At 21.3% G+C, this 20290-nt stretch overlaps 2 protein-coding genes across 4 annotated transcripts; one reads left to right on the forward strand and one right to left on the reverse strand.

The window, feature by feature from the left end:
- Positions 1-264: 264 nt before the first annotated feature.
- Positions 265-2672, reverse strand: LOC122712345 (ribosome biogenesis protein WDR12 homolog). The gene is made up of 9 exons (XM_043931916.1): positions 2335-2672; positions 2095-2180; positions 1790-2000; positions 1580-1720; positions 1339-1514; positions 1206-1276; positions 865-1111; positions 660-792; positions 265-565 (listed from the first exon to the last, which is right to left on the reverse strand). The coding sequence occupies exons 1-9, from the start codon at positions 2400-2402 to the stop codon at positions 427-429; spliced, it is 1272 nt and encodes a 423-aa protein (XP_043787851.1). The 5' UTR covers positions 2403-2672; the 3' UTR covers positions 265-426.
- Positions 2673-2680: 8 nt separating this feature from the next.
- Positions 2681-17886, forward strand: LOC122712342 (receptor-type tyrosine-protein phosphatase N2). Of its 3 annotated transcripts, none has more exons than XM_043931908.1 (19): positions 2681-2724; positions 5944-6293; positions 7953-8048; positions 10819-10872; positions 10985-11045; positions 11443-11574; positions 11668-11749; positions 12021-12810; positions 12900-13055; positions 13213-13256; positions 13333-13485; positions 13565-13691; positions 13794-13861; positions 14092-14475; positions 14635-14856; positions 14991-14996; positions 15717-16081; positions 16177-16230; positions 16383-17886. In XM_043931908.1, exons 3-19 carry the CDS (start codon positions 7961-7963, stop codon positions 16648-16650), a joined length of 3054 nt encoding a protein of 1017 aa, XP_043787843.1. In that variant the 5' UTR covers positions 2681-2724; positions 5944-6293; positions 7953-7960; the 3' UTR covers positions 16651-17886. The 3 variants fall into 3 exon arrangements, with proteins under 3 accessions (XP_043787843.1, XP_043787845.1, XP_043787844.1); XM_043931909.1 differs by having other exon boundaries at positions 2701-2724; positions 5928-6293; XM_043931910.1 differs by lacking the exon at positions 14991-14996 and having other exon boundaries at positions 2683-2724.
- Positions 17887-20290: the final 2404 nt, after the last annotated feature.

Genomic DNA, 20290 nt, shown 5'->3' on the forward strand with positions numbered 1-20290 from the left:
CGTAAAAAAACTTATTGAAATAAAAACAATACGAATTTTGATTTGATGCCAAGAGCTTTTTCTTAGGCCATACAATATTCTTTTGTATTTTGTCTCTCTAATTTTATAGATGTATTTATTTATACGAAAATATTTGTAATTTTTTTATACATCATCTTAATTTGCATTTATATAGTTTATTTCAAATTACGTTATTGCAATTAAAATTTTTAATTTTTTTGATTATTTTACAATGAATACAATAATTTTATAATTCAATGTTTCACAACAGCAAAACATTAAATTTTCTATTTAATTTAAATGATTACAAAGCTTGATTTAGAGTATAATAAATATGAAAATTGTAAAAAAACTTATCCTTAATAATTTGCTATACAGAAAATTTCATTTCTCTATTATATGTAAAAGTTATAAAATAATTTGTTATTAATGAACAATATGTTTCGATTTAAATATTCTTACGGTGTTGTCTGCACCTCCAGATACTATGAATTTAGGATTTGACCAATTACAACATAATACTTTATCTTCATGTCCAGAAAGATCAAATAATGGTGCTTTAGGACTGTAAAAAAAATGGAATTTTTTTTTAAAAAAGAAATATTTATATCTTTACATAATTTCATAAATTAATATTATAAAATTAGTGATTATTAAACCTTCTGGTGTCCCACAGTTTCATATCATTATCATATGCTCCTGAAATAAAAAGATTTTCATGTACAGGTGACCATCTTACAGATTGTACCCATTGTATGTGAGAAGTAAATATTGCTTTTACCAATGATCCCTCTAAAAAAAAGAATATATATATAATCTCATTGCAACTTGCAATGAATACAATTTGAAAAACAATTTTAAAACCTGTAGATCTTGGATCATATAATCTGATATGCCTATCGGCTGATGCTGTTATAATAGTGTGGCTTAATGGAGAATAATCAAGATCAAAGAAACTTTTATTTCCAGTCAATTCGTGTTTAATTCCTCCTAATTCTGAATCCCATATTTTTATTGTATGATCCCATGAAGATGTTATAATTTCTATTTTATCTGACCATACTACACCACTAATAGCTTCTTTGTGACCTTTCATTGTTCTTTTAGGTATCTTTATAGTATAATAAATAATAATAATAATAATAATAATTATAATTATTTTTTATTTAAAAACATTTTATTTATGTTCACTTATTTTTATTTACCCTTGTTTTTCCATGTTCTGATTTTAATCTCTTTGAAGTAGATTCACCATCTTCATTTTCATCTTGATTAGCTGAAAACATAAATGAAATATTATTTTATGAATTACTTATTTTCTTTTTAATATATAAATACCTGTAGACCAGATTTTAAGCATTGTATCCCATGCTCCAGTTGCCATCATTGTCTTGTCATAATTAATATTAACAGCTTCTAGTCCACGTTCATGTCCTCTGCATACATGAATACAATCTACTGAATTTTCCATAATATTCCAGTCCCATATTATGGCTGTTTGATCTTGGGATGCACTGTGAATAATAAATTAATATAAGAATTATTTGAAAATGCTTATTTTATTTTTAAAATTTTATACCTAACAAAACTAGCTGTGTCATTAGTTAAGGATATCCATGCAACTGCTTTAATTGGTGAAGTATGTCCAGGAATTACCAAATGATGTTTTCCTTTACATGTCCATATATGTAATGTATTATCATAACAACCTGTTAGAATCCTATTAAAATATTTTTTAATGTAAAATAATTTTTAATATCTTATTGTTAAATAAATAAAAAAAAGTAACCATTTCTCATAAACAGCAATAGCAGATATCCAATCATCATGTATAAGACAATCTTGAGGTTCAGGTGGTGGATACTTTTCAACATATTCAATAATTATTACATCTTCTGTAGAAATATTTTTTTCTGTTATGTGTTCAATTAATGAAGTACGTAAAAATTGTGAACACACCAAAAAATCAAATTCTATTTCATTTTTTATATTACTTGATTCTAAAATTAAAACAAGCATTTTAAATAAATTTAATTTAATAATAATAGTTACATATATATATATATATATATATAGAAATGAATCATATAGTACCCTTCAAAAGTTCATTTATAAGAGTATTTAATTCATTTGATACAATAGATGTATGAACTGATAGAGGAAAATCTGGAACTGCATATCTAAAAATTGAAAAATTTATATATTATATATATTAAAATTATTTTTATAATAAAACTGTTACAAATTATATATATACACAATATCATATCCATGTAATAAAATAAAGTAACCTCTTAATTTAGTTCATAAAATATAATTTAAATGAATACATACTGTTTTTGTTTAGTAAGAAATTTTATTTGTACTTGTGGAACACTTTTATTCACATTTATATTATCCATTGCAATTTCTGTACTATTTGTTTTTTATTTTTATATAAATTAAGAATTAAGAAAGTGCACGTGTATATTACATTTTAAACAAGTTTTATCGGCACTACTAATCGATTATTTAATATGCTTATAAATAGATTTATACAATCGATATTTTACTATCGATGATCATTTTTTATATTATCGAAATATTAAATTTTTTATGTTGAGTTTGGTTTCGTATAGAAGTCTGTATTTCACGAATATCTCTAAATGTACAAACTAAACAAGCTATAAGAAATTTTTATATCTAGTCTGTGATATAAAAGATATAAATAAGACCTGTGATTAGGTAAGTTACAAGATTTGTGATCCTATATTCTGAAATATCGATTGCGTAAAAAATTATAGTGTTTAACATATTTAGTTCTTTATGATTTAGAAATGACTGCAGAAAAGATTCAATTCAATCAAAAGTTATTGAAGTTAACAAATTTTAAAGATAATTTTTTTGATATATTCTTTTATAAATATTTCTATACATTATATGTATTATATTCATATTATTTGTTATAATAAATAAATATAATAATAAATATTATAATATATAAGTGAATTTAACTTATGAATTAAAAATTACATTTATATTTTTTATTACAATGCAATAAAAAAAAATCAATTTGTGAAATTTTTTTATAAAAATTGATTTAAATATAATGCTATTAAAACTTTTAACTTATTAAAAATTTTATTTATATATTTGCTAATATATAATATTAAATGTTAATATTTATGCAATATCATCAATGATTTCAAAAAATTTGATAGGAAATATTTTATTACTAAAATCATAGAGAAAAACATATAGAAGTTATAATTTCTTATTTTTATTTTTTTCGCTGGTTTTTGATTATAATATTTATCTCTTGTTTGATGTATCAAATTTTGCAGAATAAATATAAACAAAAAAACAAATAATAGGAGAAAAACATAAAACATAAAGAAAACGTAAAAAAAGTATCTCTACAATGTCATAATAAATAAAATAAAATAAAATAATAAAAAAAGATAAAATATAATACAAGCAAAGATAAATAGTAATAGAAAAAAGAATAAAAAAAGAATTGTCAAAATATATTTCTTGAATACCAAAAATATTTAATTTTAAAAATTAAAATATTTATATATTATAATTTAAAAATCTTTTTTAAAGTATTCAAGAGATGGCGTTGATACTTAATTTTTATTCTATTTTATTTTGTCTTTGAAAAAATATTTGATATTCGAGAGATGGCGTTAACGGTTAATTTTTATTCTATCTTTATCTTTTTTGCTACTATTTGTTATTTCTTTTTACTATTTGCTTTCTTTGTATTTCATTTCTAGTGCTCTAAAGATGACGCTGATTCACTAATATGTTATCTTTTTCTTTTTCCTGTTATTTGATTTTATCTATACTTGTAAAAGCATCAAGAATGCGAGTATAGACGATATATTAATTGAATACTTTTAATATTTCTTTTTTAAAATTACAATGTATCTTTATTTTTAAAAATATAACTATTACATTCTTGGTTTTATAATGTTTTTTTAATGTTTTTATAATGTTTTAAAACGACGAAACATGATATAGTATATATGATATATATATATATATATATATATGATGCGATGTTAAATAATAATAGTAAGAAGTATCGCTCGATAATAAAAATGAGATTAAAAGAAAAGAAAATTTGACTTGTCAACAAAAAGAGTATAATAAAGATTAAAAATATATAATAAAAGAGAAAAATTTTTTAAAAAAGAAAAACATTAAAAATTCGTGATAATATTCTAAAATATTTCCAAAAAAATTTATAAATTATAAAAATTACTAACAAATTTATTTATAACTTATTTATTCTAGTTATTTTATTAAATTATTTATTATAATTATTTTATTCCTGTAATTTATAGCTATTTATATTGATAGCTTATAACAATTTAAATAATAAATTTAATTATTATTTTTTTAGCTGTATGTTAATCAGATACAGTTATATTATTTATTAATTTCAAATTAAAAAATGACATGAATATAAATTGGAAATAAATATAAAGTTAATATTTTATAATTAATTAAATCAAATTTTTATGTTGTTTATTATGTTGTTTATTAATATTATCATTTATTAATATTTAATTTTATTTTATTCATAAATAAATAAATATTTAATTTATTTAATAATAAAATAATATGTGTAATATATTTTTTAGGAATATACATTTAAGTTAGTAATTTAATGGAAAAAATTAAATATTGAAACATTAAAATGAATAAAACGAAGGCTGATATATCACAGATTATTCTACTATTTATTCTGTCTTACTATCTTTGTTCTTCTGTAAAGAATAACAAAACTTATTATTTTCAGACTTAAATTCTCTGCAACAAATATTCCAAATCGATATTTTGATGAAATTATAAAAATCCATTCTTATGTATGTAACAGAATTTATTACATTCAATTCTTATGTAGTTGTGTAGTACATTTCTTATATATAGTTCAATTTTTATATAGTTTTAAGATTAATATTTCTTTGATATTAAAAATTATTGTTATATTAAACATTATATTAAAAATAATATATAACAATTTCTTAATTTTTTACATATAATAATTATGGATTTCATAATCATTATTAAAATATAATAATAAATATTAATAATAAAAACAGAAATAAATGATTCTTAATAACTTTATTAAATTAAAATTATTTTAAATTTAATATATATATATATATATATATATAATAAAATAATAATTAAAAAATAATTATAGAAGGTTATTAATAAATCGTTTATTATGTAAATATAATTAATGACTTATATTAAAATTTTTTCACATTTAATTAAATATCTTTGTAACTTTAACTATCTTATCAATATTTTTATTCGATCAATATTTATTTATTTTATTTCAACACAGAGTCAATAGAAGAAACTCAGTGTTTCATTATTTAAAAAAATAAATGTAATTCATAAATAATAGATGCTCAACGATTATATAAAAAAAATAAAATGGAAAATATGCAGATATTTGTTAGCTCATAAATATATTTCACATAATTCAAAATTTTATATTATTTAGAAAAAAAATTTTTTATTTTTAATTGAAATTTTGCTAAAAGTTCTTGAATTATTTAAGATAGAACATGCAACAATATTGATTAACGATGCAGAGAATTGTCTCTTATGATCGAAAGTTTTTTTTCTTTATTAGTATTAGTAGTTTTATAAAAGATATATTATAGTTTTTTATGAGAGTTTTATTATTATTGTAAATGGTATTATTTCTTTTTTTTTTATTTTTTCATTATCTTTTAGTGATGGGAATGATCTTATATTTAAATTGTCGAAATAAATTTTGTTTTTATATTAAATATATATATATATTTTTTATATATTATTTTTATATTGTGAATAAATTTAATTCAAATCTATTTTTTATTATATTATAAATATACATGCGTATATTATAATTCTAATAAATAATAATTTCTTTTTTTAAGAAATATTTATCTTTAGGAAAAACTCTCGTTTTGAAAGTTCAGATATCACGAGGATATTGGTCCGATCACTATTCACATTCTTGGTCGCTTCGCAGCCGGCATGTGCGCTTTGCAATCGATTCCGTGGTCAACGCATGCCCTGCTTGCTCGTTCTTCATGGAAGAGTCTTCAGTCTATGGTATTCTGCGATACAAGATACGCAGAAGAAGAAATGATCTAAAGAGACAATAATCTCTGTGTTGAATGAGCAATCGTATTTCGTTTTTCTTGTTTTGAAATACGTGATATATTTTACAAAGACTGAAGAATCTTAGCTCTAGAATGTGTTAAAATTGAGAAGATAAAACAACCAAGTGTCACGCCCAGGTAAGCCAACAAAGAGACATTTTTTTGCCGCTAAAAGCGCCATATAGATTCATAGGAATAAGGAAGAAATTGGAAAAGAGGGGAGGGAACATGACTACAACCTGATGCTTCTAATATATAACTAAATAGAGATATGATCGATACAAAATGCCATTTGCATAGAAAATTAAAGAAAACACGGAAATTGAAGATAAAATATTTAAATACGTAATTGAATATTGACTTCTTCATTTTGAACTTAGATAATAAATGAAAGATATTGCTGGGTATCAAAGATAATGTTCGTTGAAAAAAAAGAACAATTATTTTTATTTAATTGCTTGATAATTAAAATTAAAATAATTACTTAGAGTACATATCGAAAAATTGAATCATCGAATAAAGATTAAATTCCATAAATTGTTGTAAGCTGTTTTCCGATAACAGTGTAGTAATTTATGTATTTATATTTGTCTTATTTCGATGTCGTTCGATTATAGAGATGTGTGCACAATGATTGCGTAAATTTAAATGCTTATGTTGTTACGCAAAAACATACCGCACCCTTTGTAAAACCATACAATACTTGTCAATTCGTTATTTGAATAATTAATTTTTACAAGATTTTTAATAAAATTTTATTTTATTATAAGTTTATTGCATTTGACAATATAATCTCATTCAGACCAGTAGATAGATTATTTCAACAAGTTGTTCTATATTAAATATCTAGTTCAAACAGCTTATATACTTTTCTATAATGTTATATATATTGTACATTATATATTGAACATTTTTAGTTGAGATATTGAAATTTTGGATATATTGAACATTCTATGTATTTTAAAACAATTTTTAATATAAATCAATATTTTCTGCAAACTATTTTATTTATAAATATTAATAATATAATTGATGATTGTTAATGAATATACATATATACACATGTGTACATATATGTATACATAAAAAGTATAAAAGAGAAGAATCTTTTTATAAATTTTATATAAATTCTATTTTTCTATTTTATTTATCTAAAATCTATTTTTAAATTTGATACGGTTAAAAATTGCTTGAAATAATCAAAATTACATTAAAATAATTTTTTTTAAAAATAAATGAAGCATATTGAAAAAAATATAAGTAATAAAAATTTGCAAATATAATATATAAATATATAATATCATATACAATATAAACATAACGTTTAATATATAATTATTATATATTATATATATTATATTATGATATATATTATAATTATATAAAGTATAATTATAGATAATAAATGCAATCTTTCAAATATTGTTTTTCTGTTCATTTTTCCTTTTTCTCTTCATTCCGTTAAGAATAATAATTCATATTTTTTTATTAATCATAAATATTAATTTATTAATCAAGTAGATTATTAATTAAGTATTAATGATAAGCAGGTTTAATAAAAATAATTATACCATTGAGTGAACTATAAATTTCAAAGAAACAATTTTTCACAATTATCACAATATTTATTTTCTCGTCTAAACTGCTCTTTTATTCTTCTATTTAAGAAAAATAAAGATGTATTATAAAATTGAAATTAATTGAAATATTTATTTTCTTTATTTTTAAAGAAAAAAATAGTTTTTCTAAATTGAATATCTTTATTTTATTTTATTTTATTTATTATCTTAATTATAGGAATATCTATGGGCCGTAAACGGTGGTGGCGTGGAGGTCCGGAGCTGTTAGTGCTCTTTGTTCTCCATCATATAATTCTGGGTGACGGTGATGTTGGTGAGTAGAAATTTATGATTATTTTGCCAATCAGAATATATTTTTTTTAGAAATTGAATAATTGAAGAAAATATATATATATCCTTCAATATTTCGAGAATGGAAACTAAATGAAATGTTTTCTCATAAAATATTCTTAATGATATTTAACCATAAAAATTATAATATTATAATAAAAATATCATCATTATATTATATCATTATAATCTTCTTTATTATATTATATAGACAGATTTCCTTTTTTTTATATAAAAAAAAATGAATGAAGATACTTTAATAAATTAAGAACGTTATTCCTTAAAAAGGAATAAATAAAATTTTTAATTCTCGGACGTTTAATAATTCAAATATATCATTGTTCTATTTTGTGTTTTTATTTCAATTTGATATAATTCTGAAGATTTTATTTTGCTGATCAGCATAATTTTTCCTTTCCTTCTCTTGCTTCAGCGACATATTTCAATATTTAAACAAAATTCTTTTTTTAAATTTTTTGTTAAATTAAAATTCTTTTTGTTTCTTTTTTTATTTCGATTTTTCTTTATACATTTATTTTAGTACAAAATTCATTTTAAAATCTCTCGTAATACTTTAAATAAGAATATTGTACATATAAAATGTATTTATTGATTGATGAATAATTTTGGAAAAAATAGGAAAATAGCAAATTTCTTAATTTAATATTCAAAGATTTTATTTGAAAAAATAGAATATATTATATTTTATTATAATATATTATAATTATTATAGAAATTATTTTATTATTAAAAATAAAAAATATTACTTATATTTTGTAAATTTGTTTGAATAAAATAGGAATAAAAAAGTATTCATAAAATATTTTTAAAAAAATATTCAAATTTTCCATCCATATTTTTGAATTTTTATAAATATTTATTTATGTAAAAATTTTCAAAAATTATAAATTGTTACATAATAAAATAAATATCAAGTTATTTTAGATAATATATAGAAAATAATTAGTTGTTTGATTATTGATAAAAAAAATGATTATAAAGAAGAAGTTTTCATTTAACTTTCTTCGTGGGAAAACTCGTAAAATTAAATTTACCGATGATGTTCACATAAATATTTTAATATTGACTACATCTCATTTCATTTCTTTTTTAACTTATGAATTCTTAAATATTACAATCAATGTATAGATTCACAAAAAATATCTCTTTTCAATAAAAAATAATATAAAGAATATAAAGATAAAGAAAATAAAAATTAAAAAAAATAGTTTTATAAATAAAAAATTTTTTTTTATCATCGTCATATAAGAAAATTCTTTCTAGAATTATTAAACTTTTTTTTTAATAAGAAAAAGAACAATAGAAATTAGAAAATAAAAAAGGAAATACAGTTTTTAAAAATCTATCTTGAATTGAGATCTAAGAAAAATTATTGTTAAGATTTTTTCATTTGAATTTCTCAATATCTTTTTTTTTCTATCCATATTCAACAAATTTCAATTGCCACTAATTTTCTATCCTCATATCCAATATTTTTTTATTTATTGTGTCGATTATTTATGTGCGGATAATCAATACATTGTATCTTATTTAATCGTGACCTTGAAAATTTGTTATTTCTTTTCAGGATAGGATTTGAAACGTCGAAAAAAAAGTAAAGAAAATGAAAAAAGAAATGGAAAAAAGATGATGTTCGATTTTCGCCCACGACTCTCCATTATTATTGAGCTATACATCCTACGCAACCACCACCTTTGCAAACTCGGTTTCTCTCGTTTGCCCTGAATTCCTTTTCACGCACAAATGCTTTTTACTTCTATTCTTTCTTTTTTGTTCTCTCGTTTCCCATTTTATCGTTATTTTTCCCGAAAATTTTTTCGCTCTATTTAATTATTCCTAATACTCTTTTCTTTTAACACTTTACATCCTGTCTGATCTAAAATTATAAAATAATTGATATTTGATACAAAATTTATTTTAATTAATCTAAATATTATTTTATTTATTAAATATAATTAATTTGTATTTATTATTATTCTAAAATAATTTTGTATTTTTATAGCTTAAATATAAAATATTGTAAGAAAGTTTAAAATCATTTCATTAACTAAAAAATTTAATTAAATAAAATTACAATTAAAGCGAAGACAAAGGGAAATGTTGTCAATTCAAAGATTGAGAAATAATGAAATTTTATCAAAAAAGAAAATTGTAATGTTTTGCTCTATTTATGAGCAAAATTCTAAAAGCTTTTCAAAATTTATATATAAATTGATATTTAGATTTTTATATATATTTTGTTACATCATTTTATATCACGCGATAAAAATAAATTATATAAATTTACAATGTTCAAAAGTTTTTCAACATTAAATTTCAATATTGAGTATTCAATAGAGTAAGATAAAACTATAGATATTGATATTCGATGTAGCACATTGGCAAACAGTTTTTATTTGATTATTCAACCCCTATTGAGGATTGAGCGATCATGTAGCAAATACTCGGTATTCTAATTACGGAATACCTAACGGAAATTTATTAAATAAAATATGACTGTACAATTAATATAAAAATTTATATTAATATGTTATAAATGAAAATAATAACGATATGATTCTGCGTTATTTGTATTATGATAAAACATTTATATATATTCAATAATTAATGAATTCATTAGAAAAAAATATATCTAATTATACTATTTAATAAAAAAAATTATTTTAAAAACAAATTGTTTAAAATTAAAATTTCATTATTCTTCTACTAACGTATTACTGATTTTGTTATAGGGTGTCTGTTCAGCAAAAGCCTCTGTGATTCTCGCACGGAAACATGTTATAATGGTAGTTATTTAAGGAAATATATATTCAAGGAAATATATATTCGTTTTGTAATCGATAATTATTGATACGAATAATAAAAATAAAATTTGATTTTTCGTTTTTAATATTCCAGATCTTGCATTTGGTAGATGTTTGCCATTATATTCTGACTTGAATGAAGAAAATTACTATCAGTAAGTATTCAATATTTCCCTCTTATATGGAAATAAAATTTTTACAATTTATTTTCTTATATCGATGCAATTTTTATTTACTATATCAATAATACTTCTATTATTATAATAAATAACTATATACTTGCTATTTTAAATAATTTAGAATGCTATAAAAAATATATAATTGATATTTCATTTTTTACAATAAAATAATTTCTTTTTATTATCTAATCATAAAATAACTATTTAATCTTCATTTTACAGAAATACAATATGAACTTCTATTTATCAAAAAATAAAATATGAAAGATATAAATTAAATTTATATTATATTGAATTCGTAAAAGTTTACTTACTAAAAATAAAATTATTTAATTTAAAATTAACTAATATTTTTTTTTTTTTTTTATTTTAGATATGACTTTGATGTGAACGAATTGAAGCTATTAAGATTACAATTAGAGAGGTTGGAAGTAGATGGATATAAATGGTCTCATCCCTACACGCAATGTATTATGCAAATGTCCTTATATAATTTACATCATGGGTACAATTAACATTATAGAAAATTTTATGATACGTGATACAATGTATAATATATAATATATAATTTTAAATTATATTATCAATTTATTTTTAGAGAAAATTATGATCTTCGGCTGTGTCAGCATTTAAAACAACGCACACGTTTCGAAAATAAAAATGAAATTGATCAGGCCAAAGTAAGTTTATCATAATATCATAGTTCATCTTTAATATGTTTTGTATTGTTATATGAAAATTAATTTATTATAAAATAAGATTTCTACTCAATTTAAAATCAAATTGAAAGATATTCGACAAAAACAATGATAATTTTATATTTTAATCTTTTTTTTTAAAAATTTCATTTAAATGAAAAATTACTTTGATTAATTCAAACAGCACAAAACATATTGATTTAATTAATTATTTCAATAATCAAAATTTTAAGATTTAACTTCGTTTTTTAAGATACCTACAATAGCCATAGTAAAATTCACACCTAACAATGATAAGTTCAATAGTCAATTTGCCAATGAGCTCTATTATCCTCCTGGTACGCGAGATCAATATTTCCGTAATTATAACAATAAATTTTCTCAATCACCATATAAGGAACAACTTAAAGAAACAGATACTCAAGTATACAATTCGAGGTACAATCCGAAATTTTACAACGAATATGATTCTTTAACAAATGAAGAAAACTATGAAGAGAATGGTGAAAATAATTCGCCAAAAAGACCAGTAAGTTTCGATAGATTTGATGAAAGATTATATCGAACCAGACGGCAACCATATAATTTACGAGATTATGATGATAACGCGATGGAATCGTTTAAAAATGCTTTAGAAAAGGAAGAATTGAAGAAGAAACTTTCAGATAATAAAAATTCAAATTCCATGGATAATTTAACTGCTGATGATGAATTAGAATTTCTAGTGAATGATAAATCTGATGATTATTCTGATAAAAAAAATAATGAAGATGGAGAAATTGATATTGAATACGAGAAAACATTTTCAAGAAAATACAAACCTAGAAAATTCATTGAGCTTCCGAATAAAGAGTCTCTTCTAGAAAATATGAAACGGCACGGTAATTTTAAGGATAATTATGATAGTGAGATTGATGATTATGATGATGTGAATGATGTAGAAGAATTGCCTCAAAAGGATAGCACATCGATAAAAAATGGTATTTATACTGAAGGAGGACTCGTTCAATCTGTTGATGATAAATCTAACATTGGCAATGATGGTATACTATTTTATTATTATTTTATATTTGATGCTATTACATATTTTTAATATATATGATATATACTTTATGATTTATTATAATTTTAGAGAATACCTACGATAATTTATTTGAAAATGATTTAAGCGAACTTCTATGGAGACGTGGATTAGCTGGTTTTAAACGACGGGAACGTTTGGATGTTAAAAAACCAGGACCAGCATTTTCAACAAATAATTACGCGTTTAAAACTCCATCTCCAATCAGTAAATTTTTACTTGTTTCTATTTTATTGTATTTATTATTTTATATTTATAATTTTTTTGTTAATTATTATTTACTTTTATTCCTTATGGTTTATTTGATATTCATAATTTTGCATTATAATTTTCTGATATAAATTGACACCAAACATATTTTCAGTTTTAAAAAATGAAAATCGGCCTTCCATCGAAACCGAACAATATGCAAGTAGTAATCTTATGTAAAAACAAAACAAACAATATATAAACCATATTATTATTTAAAATATTCATTTTTTAGAATAATATATTATTAACTCCAAAGAAGGATATAGAAAATATACAACAAGCGAACAGTTCAAAATCCTACAATAATATTGATCTAGATCATGTTTACATAGAATTTCAGCAACCATTTCATGCTTGGATAGAAGCAAAACATGTTGTACAAGAAGTAATTGCTAATTTATGAATATATATATTTTCTTTAAAAAATTTTCTTTAAAAAGATCAAATAAACATTTAATTTGCAGGTGGAAAAATTATTAGGACTAAAATTTGATTCTTTAAAAGATATTCGAGTTGGTAGGACAGAAGTGACATTTAAAGTTGAAAAAAATAATCAAAATTATAGTGCTATTGACGTGGTTAACAAAATAGGTAGTTAATTAATCTATGAATTAATTATTTTTACAATTATTTTTATTCAAAATTGTAAAAATAATTGAATATAAAAATTAATCATTTATATCATATTCTCAGATGATATACGTGGCAAGTTGAAAGATACTCTGGAAGTCGAGGTGATTCGTGCAGGCATAGGTGACAAGGTTCATTTTCAAATTTATTATTATATTTTAAAATTTTATGTATAAAATTATTATATTATTATATTTATTAAAATTTATATATTAAAATTTATTGTTCAATCAAAATCACATCATAAACAGAATTTATTATAAACATGATTCTTTATTTAAATATGTATTCAAATATCTTAACGAAATAATTTTACTAAAATAAAAATAAAAATTAATGTATATATATCTTTTGCTTTTAGAAGAAACTACCTGCAACGCTGGAAGTTAGTAGGAAATCTGAGATGAATTCGACTATGCTTGGAATATTATTAGCTTCAGGATTTGGTGCTGCCAGTGTAGCTGCAATAATCACATTGATGATTGCTCGTCGACACGCTAAATTTCGAGCCAAACTGGCAGGATTGGCTACACCTGATCCAGAAGCTTCAAAGGATTATCAAGACTTATGTAGAGCAAGAATGCACGCTAAACAGACAACAGATAAACCGGAATCACCGCGAATTACTAATTTAAGTCGGGAAAATGAATCCAATAATTTACCGTCGAATCGATCTAGCACATCCTCTTGGGGAGAGGAACCAACTCTTTCAAATATGGACATATCTACTGGACAAATGGTTTTGGTATAATAAATAAAATATTTTTAAATATATCAATTATATTTTTAATTTTATTATTAAAATTAAGTCTATTAAAAAAAGATATTTAAAAAATATAAAAGATACATGTATATTTGTGTATATAATAAAAATGAATCAAAATCTCATTTCATATTTTTCTAGAATTATATGGAAGATCACTTAAAAAATAAAGATCGATTAGATCAAGAATGGGCAGCATTATGTGCGTATGAAGTAGATCCTTCTTCAACAGAAATCGCGCAAAATGAAGTAAATGCCAAATGTAATCGTCCTGGCGCGGCAATTCCTTACGATCATTCCAGGGTGATTCTAAATGATCTTGCTAATACCAACAATTCCGATTATATTAACGCCTCCACGATCGTAAGTATTCTTTTTTAAATTTATGATTTAAGATTTTTAAAATTTAAAAAGTATATAAGTATGAAATAAAATAATATATATATATATATATATGGTTTTTATTTTAAAATCATTGAAAATGGAACTGAAAATAGAAATCGGTAAGTCACACGACAAGCATGAAAAATCTATTATTATACATATAGTTTCAATAACAGTGTTTTTTTTAACAATGTTTTCGCATAGATATTCAAATTATAAATAATATTAGTTTAGGCATGATTTGAAGATATCATAAGTGTAGATATAATTTTAAAAATAAATCTATAAAAAGCAATGAAATAGTTCATATAAATATTCATTAATTTTGTATTCAATTTGTAATGTCAATTTTAGAGACAATTGTTAAATATACTTAATATTAATAATATTATTATTAAACATTTCTAATTCTTGTTATTTTAAATAAACAAATTAACGAAAATAAATATTTAAATGCAATAAATCAATATAATAAAAATGTTTATATAGATTTTTCTCATTTTTGCATTCAAAATTTAACTATAAATTTATATCTATATATTATGATAAAATTTCATTTTATAAAAACATTAAACGTGCACTGTATACTTTAGATATTAATTCAAGTAAAATAGCTTTTAATATATATATAAAATTTAATATAAAGTTTTGATTATGTTGCAAAATTTAAATTATCTCTGCATAATATAAAAAAAAATCACAAAAATCGCACGCACAATAACTTAAAAAATAGAAAATGTGTTTGCTATATATTCAAGAAAGCCGTGTGACTTGCTTCTTGATCAATATAAAATTAATAGTAAAAAAATGTTATTTCAAACAAATCTGATATTCTTTAGACGGATCATGATCCTCGAAATCCAGCTTATATCGCCACACAAGGACCATTACCAGAAACAACAGCTGATTTTTGGCAACTAGTTTGGGAACAAGGCAGTGTCGTAATTGTAATGCTAACTAGACTTACTGAAGAGGGTATTGCCATGTGTCATCGTTATTGGCCTGAAGAAGGATCAGAATTGTATCATATCTACGAGGTGCATCTTGTATCCGAGCATTTTTGGTGTGATGACTATTTGGTTCGTTCCTTTTACTTGAAAAATCTACGTACTGGCGAAACAAGAACTGTAACACAATTCCATTTCTTATCTTGGCCTGAAAATGGTATACCACATTCCATCAAGGCACTTCTTGAATTCCGCCGGTAAATTATTATTCTATAATAATTAAAAATTTAAAAAATATTTAAATTTGTACATGAAATGTAACATTATTCTAATATTTATTATTTAATTTTAGAAAAATTAACAAATCTTACAAAGGTCGATCATGTCCTATAGTTGTCCATTGCAGGTAAAATAGACATATTATTTATATTTATCTTTTGAAGTATAATCTTTGAAGAATAATGAAAAACTCTCATTATTATCTTTTGAAGAATAATTAATAATATCATTTGATATATCATTCATTTAATAGAATAATGAGAAACATAATTTTTATAGTGATGGCGCAGGGCGTACTGGAACTTATTGTTTAATTGACATGGTCTTAAATCGTATGATGAAAGGAGCTAAAGAAATTGATATTGCAGCTACATTAGAACATATAAGAGATCAAAGACCTAATATGGTTGCCACAAAACAACAATTTAAATTCGTTCTCATGGCAGTAGCGGAAGAAGTACATGCAATTCTTAAGGCTTTACCTGTACCTCTTACAGAAAAATCTCCTCTTCCAGAAAACAATTCTTCGACAAAACAACATCAGTAAGATTTGATTTAAATTGAAAAAAAACAGTCGCGACGAGCAGAGGCAAAGAATTAATTATAATCCATCGGACAAATATAATCAAATATTTTTAATCATAATCTAAAATTATATCTTTTGTTTCTTATATCTTTTCCTTCTATACTTTTGAATATATTCTAAATCTATTACAAACTTCTAACGGATTTCGATTATATTTTATTGTAGAAAATATCGAATTTAAAAACTTTTTTAAGTTTTAAATATTTTGTTTATATATTGTTGTTCAGTTGACATAAGATAAATATATATACATAAATTATATCATCAAATAATTATTTTTAAAGAAAAATTTATTATGGCAATCTATATTTATTATGTATATCGTTTGACTACGGCCTACTTGGATAATCAAGTATATGGACTTGAAAGACTGAGCTATGCAACTGATGGAATTCTAAATATCGACTAATAATGGAATCATTTATACTATGTACTCTTATAAACTTGTCTTTTGAAATAATCTTTATAGTGAACAATTTTATCAAGTTTCAATATCATTTATTATCATAAAATGAATATTTATCTTTTTTATTATGTAGCTCAGTCTTTATATTATAATTTATTTTATTGTTGAATTTATAATATATATATTATGAAAATTTTAATTGATTGAATTAAGTTGCTTCCTCTTATGAACAAATCTACTCTAATGTGCTTTACAATAGCTTTAAATAAGATATCAAAAAATACTATGAGATAATTAATATAATTCTATCTATCTCAGAGTCAATTCTATCAAATGTATATAATATTGGTGCTCACATTGATTATATCACATATGATTAATTTTTTTGATTAATATTTGATTAAATTTTTGTATCTGCTTTTTTAAATTGATTTCTCTATAAAAATTTTAATTGAAAATATACAAAATTTGAATTAAATTTTTATGTTAAAAATGCGAGAATTGAGATTCCCATTAGAAATTGAAATCAGAATTTTTATACTGCTGTTACATGTTCTAAAAAGTATGGATTTAAATGAATGGCCATGAATGTTGCTTCCGTGAAATGAAATTTTATTAGATTAAATTTTTTTAAATTAAATGTAATGTTTTATGTATAAAAAATTGCAAGAAACATTACTTATTTACATATCAGTCTCTTTTCTACGCGTAAAAAAAAAATGATCGAGCTGCACAATATTCAATTTATAATTATTGTCATTATAATAATTTTTGTCAAAAAGAAAAAAATATTATAAAAACGTCAGAAGAAAAATTTTAAAAATATTTTATCAATATGAAGTTAAAATATGGTTTTTTTAATAATAATGTAATATTTTGAAAATCAAAAAAAATGTTATTATGAACATACTTTGTGAATAAAATGTTTAATCATATTATGAAAATAATGTGAAAATATGTAAAAAAAAAAAAAAAGAAAAAAAATATATATATATATATATATAACACATACATGTTTGCACAAATTATGGTATTGATATAATAAGTTATGAAAGTATTATACTTATTTTAAAACGATACTGTTTATCCTATAGATCTAGCTTCAGGATAGATAGATATTTGAGATTTCTTCCTTTTATTGTGCAGTACGATTATTGACAATTTATATTTTCTTTATATTTTTATATTAATTTATTTTTCTATTGATTTACAATTTATTAACTATACATTTATCAAAAATCGCAAATGAATAAAATTAAAAAAAATTTTGAATATACTTTGTTAAACAAAATAATATAAAGTATAAGAATAATTTTATTTTCTAATGTTGCTTGCACATTTGAATATTCTATGATTTAAATATCAAATTACAAAAAAATTTTAAAATATTAATTATAATAGACATTTATTACATTTTATTTGTTAAATTAATATAATATATATTGTGAACTCAACATAAAAGTTCGTTTGACAAAAGATAAGTTTCATTAATTTCATTTTTTTAGTACAGATTCATATAAAAGATTCTATATTTTTATGCAAAAGAATGAGTCTACATAAAATAAAATAATATATAAATCTATACTATGTTAATCAAAATGTAATACTATGTGTTATAATATAATAAATCACTCTATGGTCAAATCATAATATGTTGTATATATTCTTATTCTTCAAATTTATTTATCTTTTCTTGAGCTATAAATTTTATATTACATATTTAAAAATATTTATACATTTATGTTTTTATTCTTTAAAATTGATATAACTTCTAAAATAAACAATTATTTGTAAGATATTTATAAGATAATAAATAAAAAGCATACCAGCTTTATTTCTTTACTTCAATCTTGGAAAGTAGATTGAAAAGTAGTATCAGAAAACATAGGACACCAAAAACCTAAAATTGTTAATGTTTGTAAAATGTTAACATTTATCAAATTTAAGTATATTTTATTTTGCAAATAATATAAAATAAAATATTAAATTACCTTCAGGTGTATTAATTCTTTCATTATATGTAGTTCTATGTCGAGAACACTTATTTTGTCTCATTTTTATTTCTTCCTCAGAAATTCCAAGATTAGTATAATACTAAAGAAAAAGCAATTTTTGATTTTTAATAAAAAATATTTAAATGTTCTGTATCATATATATATAAATATTTTTATATTTAAATTTATATATTATTTTACATATAAATAATATTAACTTACAATTCAATTTTTAATATGCAGCAATAAGAAGAAATAAATTATATTTAACACTACTTCAATCAATCCTTTATATTGTTTTTTTTATATTAAATTCATTATATTAATATTCATATTATATTAAAATTCAAATTATATATCTTACCTTTTCACATTCCCAACAAGTAATACCAATCATTTTTTCTCTTTTTGATTTTTTCTTTGATAATTTATTCTCTTGTTTTTCTTTTTTATTAGGAACTCTTAAAAAAAATATATTAAGTTTAACATAAATATTTCAAAACTTTTTGAATTTACATAAATAATGCTTACATATCAAAACTATCCATAAGATATTTTTTTATACGTGGATATTCTGGTGAATTTTTATTTTCAAATTTATTTTTTTTTAATTCATTTTTATCATAAGATTTTTGTTTAATTTTTTCTCCTAAAAGACAATACGTTTCATCATATATTGAAGAATTGGTATCAAACATTTGATTGATTGATTCTGGATATTTTCTTTTTTCTGGAGTAATATTTTTTTTTATCTCTAATTTTCTAATTTTTTTTATTGGAGTTGATAAATTTTTATTTTCAGAATATCCAATATCTGAAATTGTTTGAAAAAAAGATGGATTTAAAATATTATCATCAATTTTTGATTGTGTAGATGTTTGTACAGATAATAAATTGAGACTAGACTGATTTATTTTTTTATTTGAGGTTTTATTTTTCAATCTTAAACATTTTATTTTTGAACTTAATTCTGTATGTTTTTTGGGACTATTTTGAATTACTTCTTCTTCTATAGATTTATTATAATTTTCTAGTTTTTCTTTTAGTATGTCTTTTTTAGATATAGGTAATGCATGTATTTTTGAAATATTTGAACTTTCATGAGTTGTAGTATTAACAGATTGTGTATCTGGAAGAAACATAAGTTTCGATTGTCTCAATTTTTTACCATTTTGTAATAATGTGGTATCTACATTATATA

The sequence above is a fragment of the Apis laboriosa genome, unplaced genomic scaffold, assembly GCF_014066325.1.
Source record: "Apis laboriosa isolate Shangri-la unplaced genomic scaffold, ASM1406632v1 scaffold1_cov151, whole genome shotgun sequence".
NCBI classification, from domain to species: Eukaryota; Metazoa; Arthropoda; class Insecta; order Hymenoptera; family Apidae; genus Apis; species Apis laboriosa.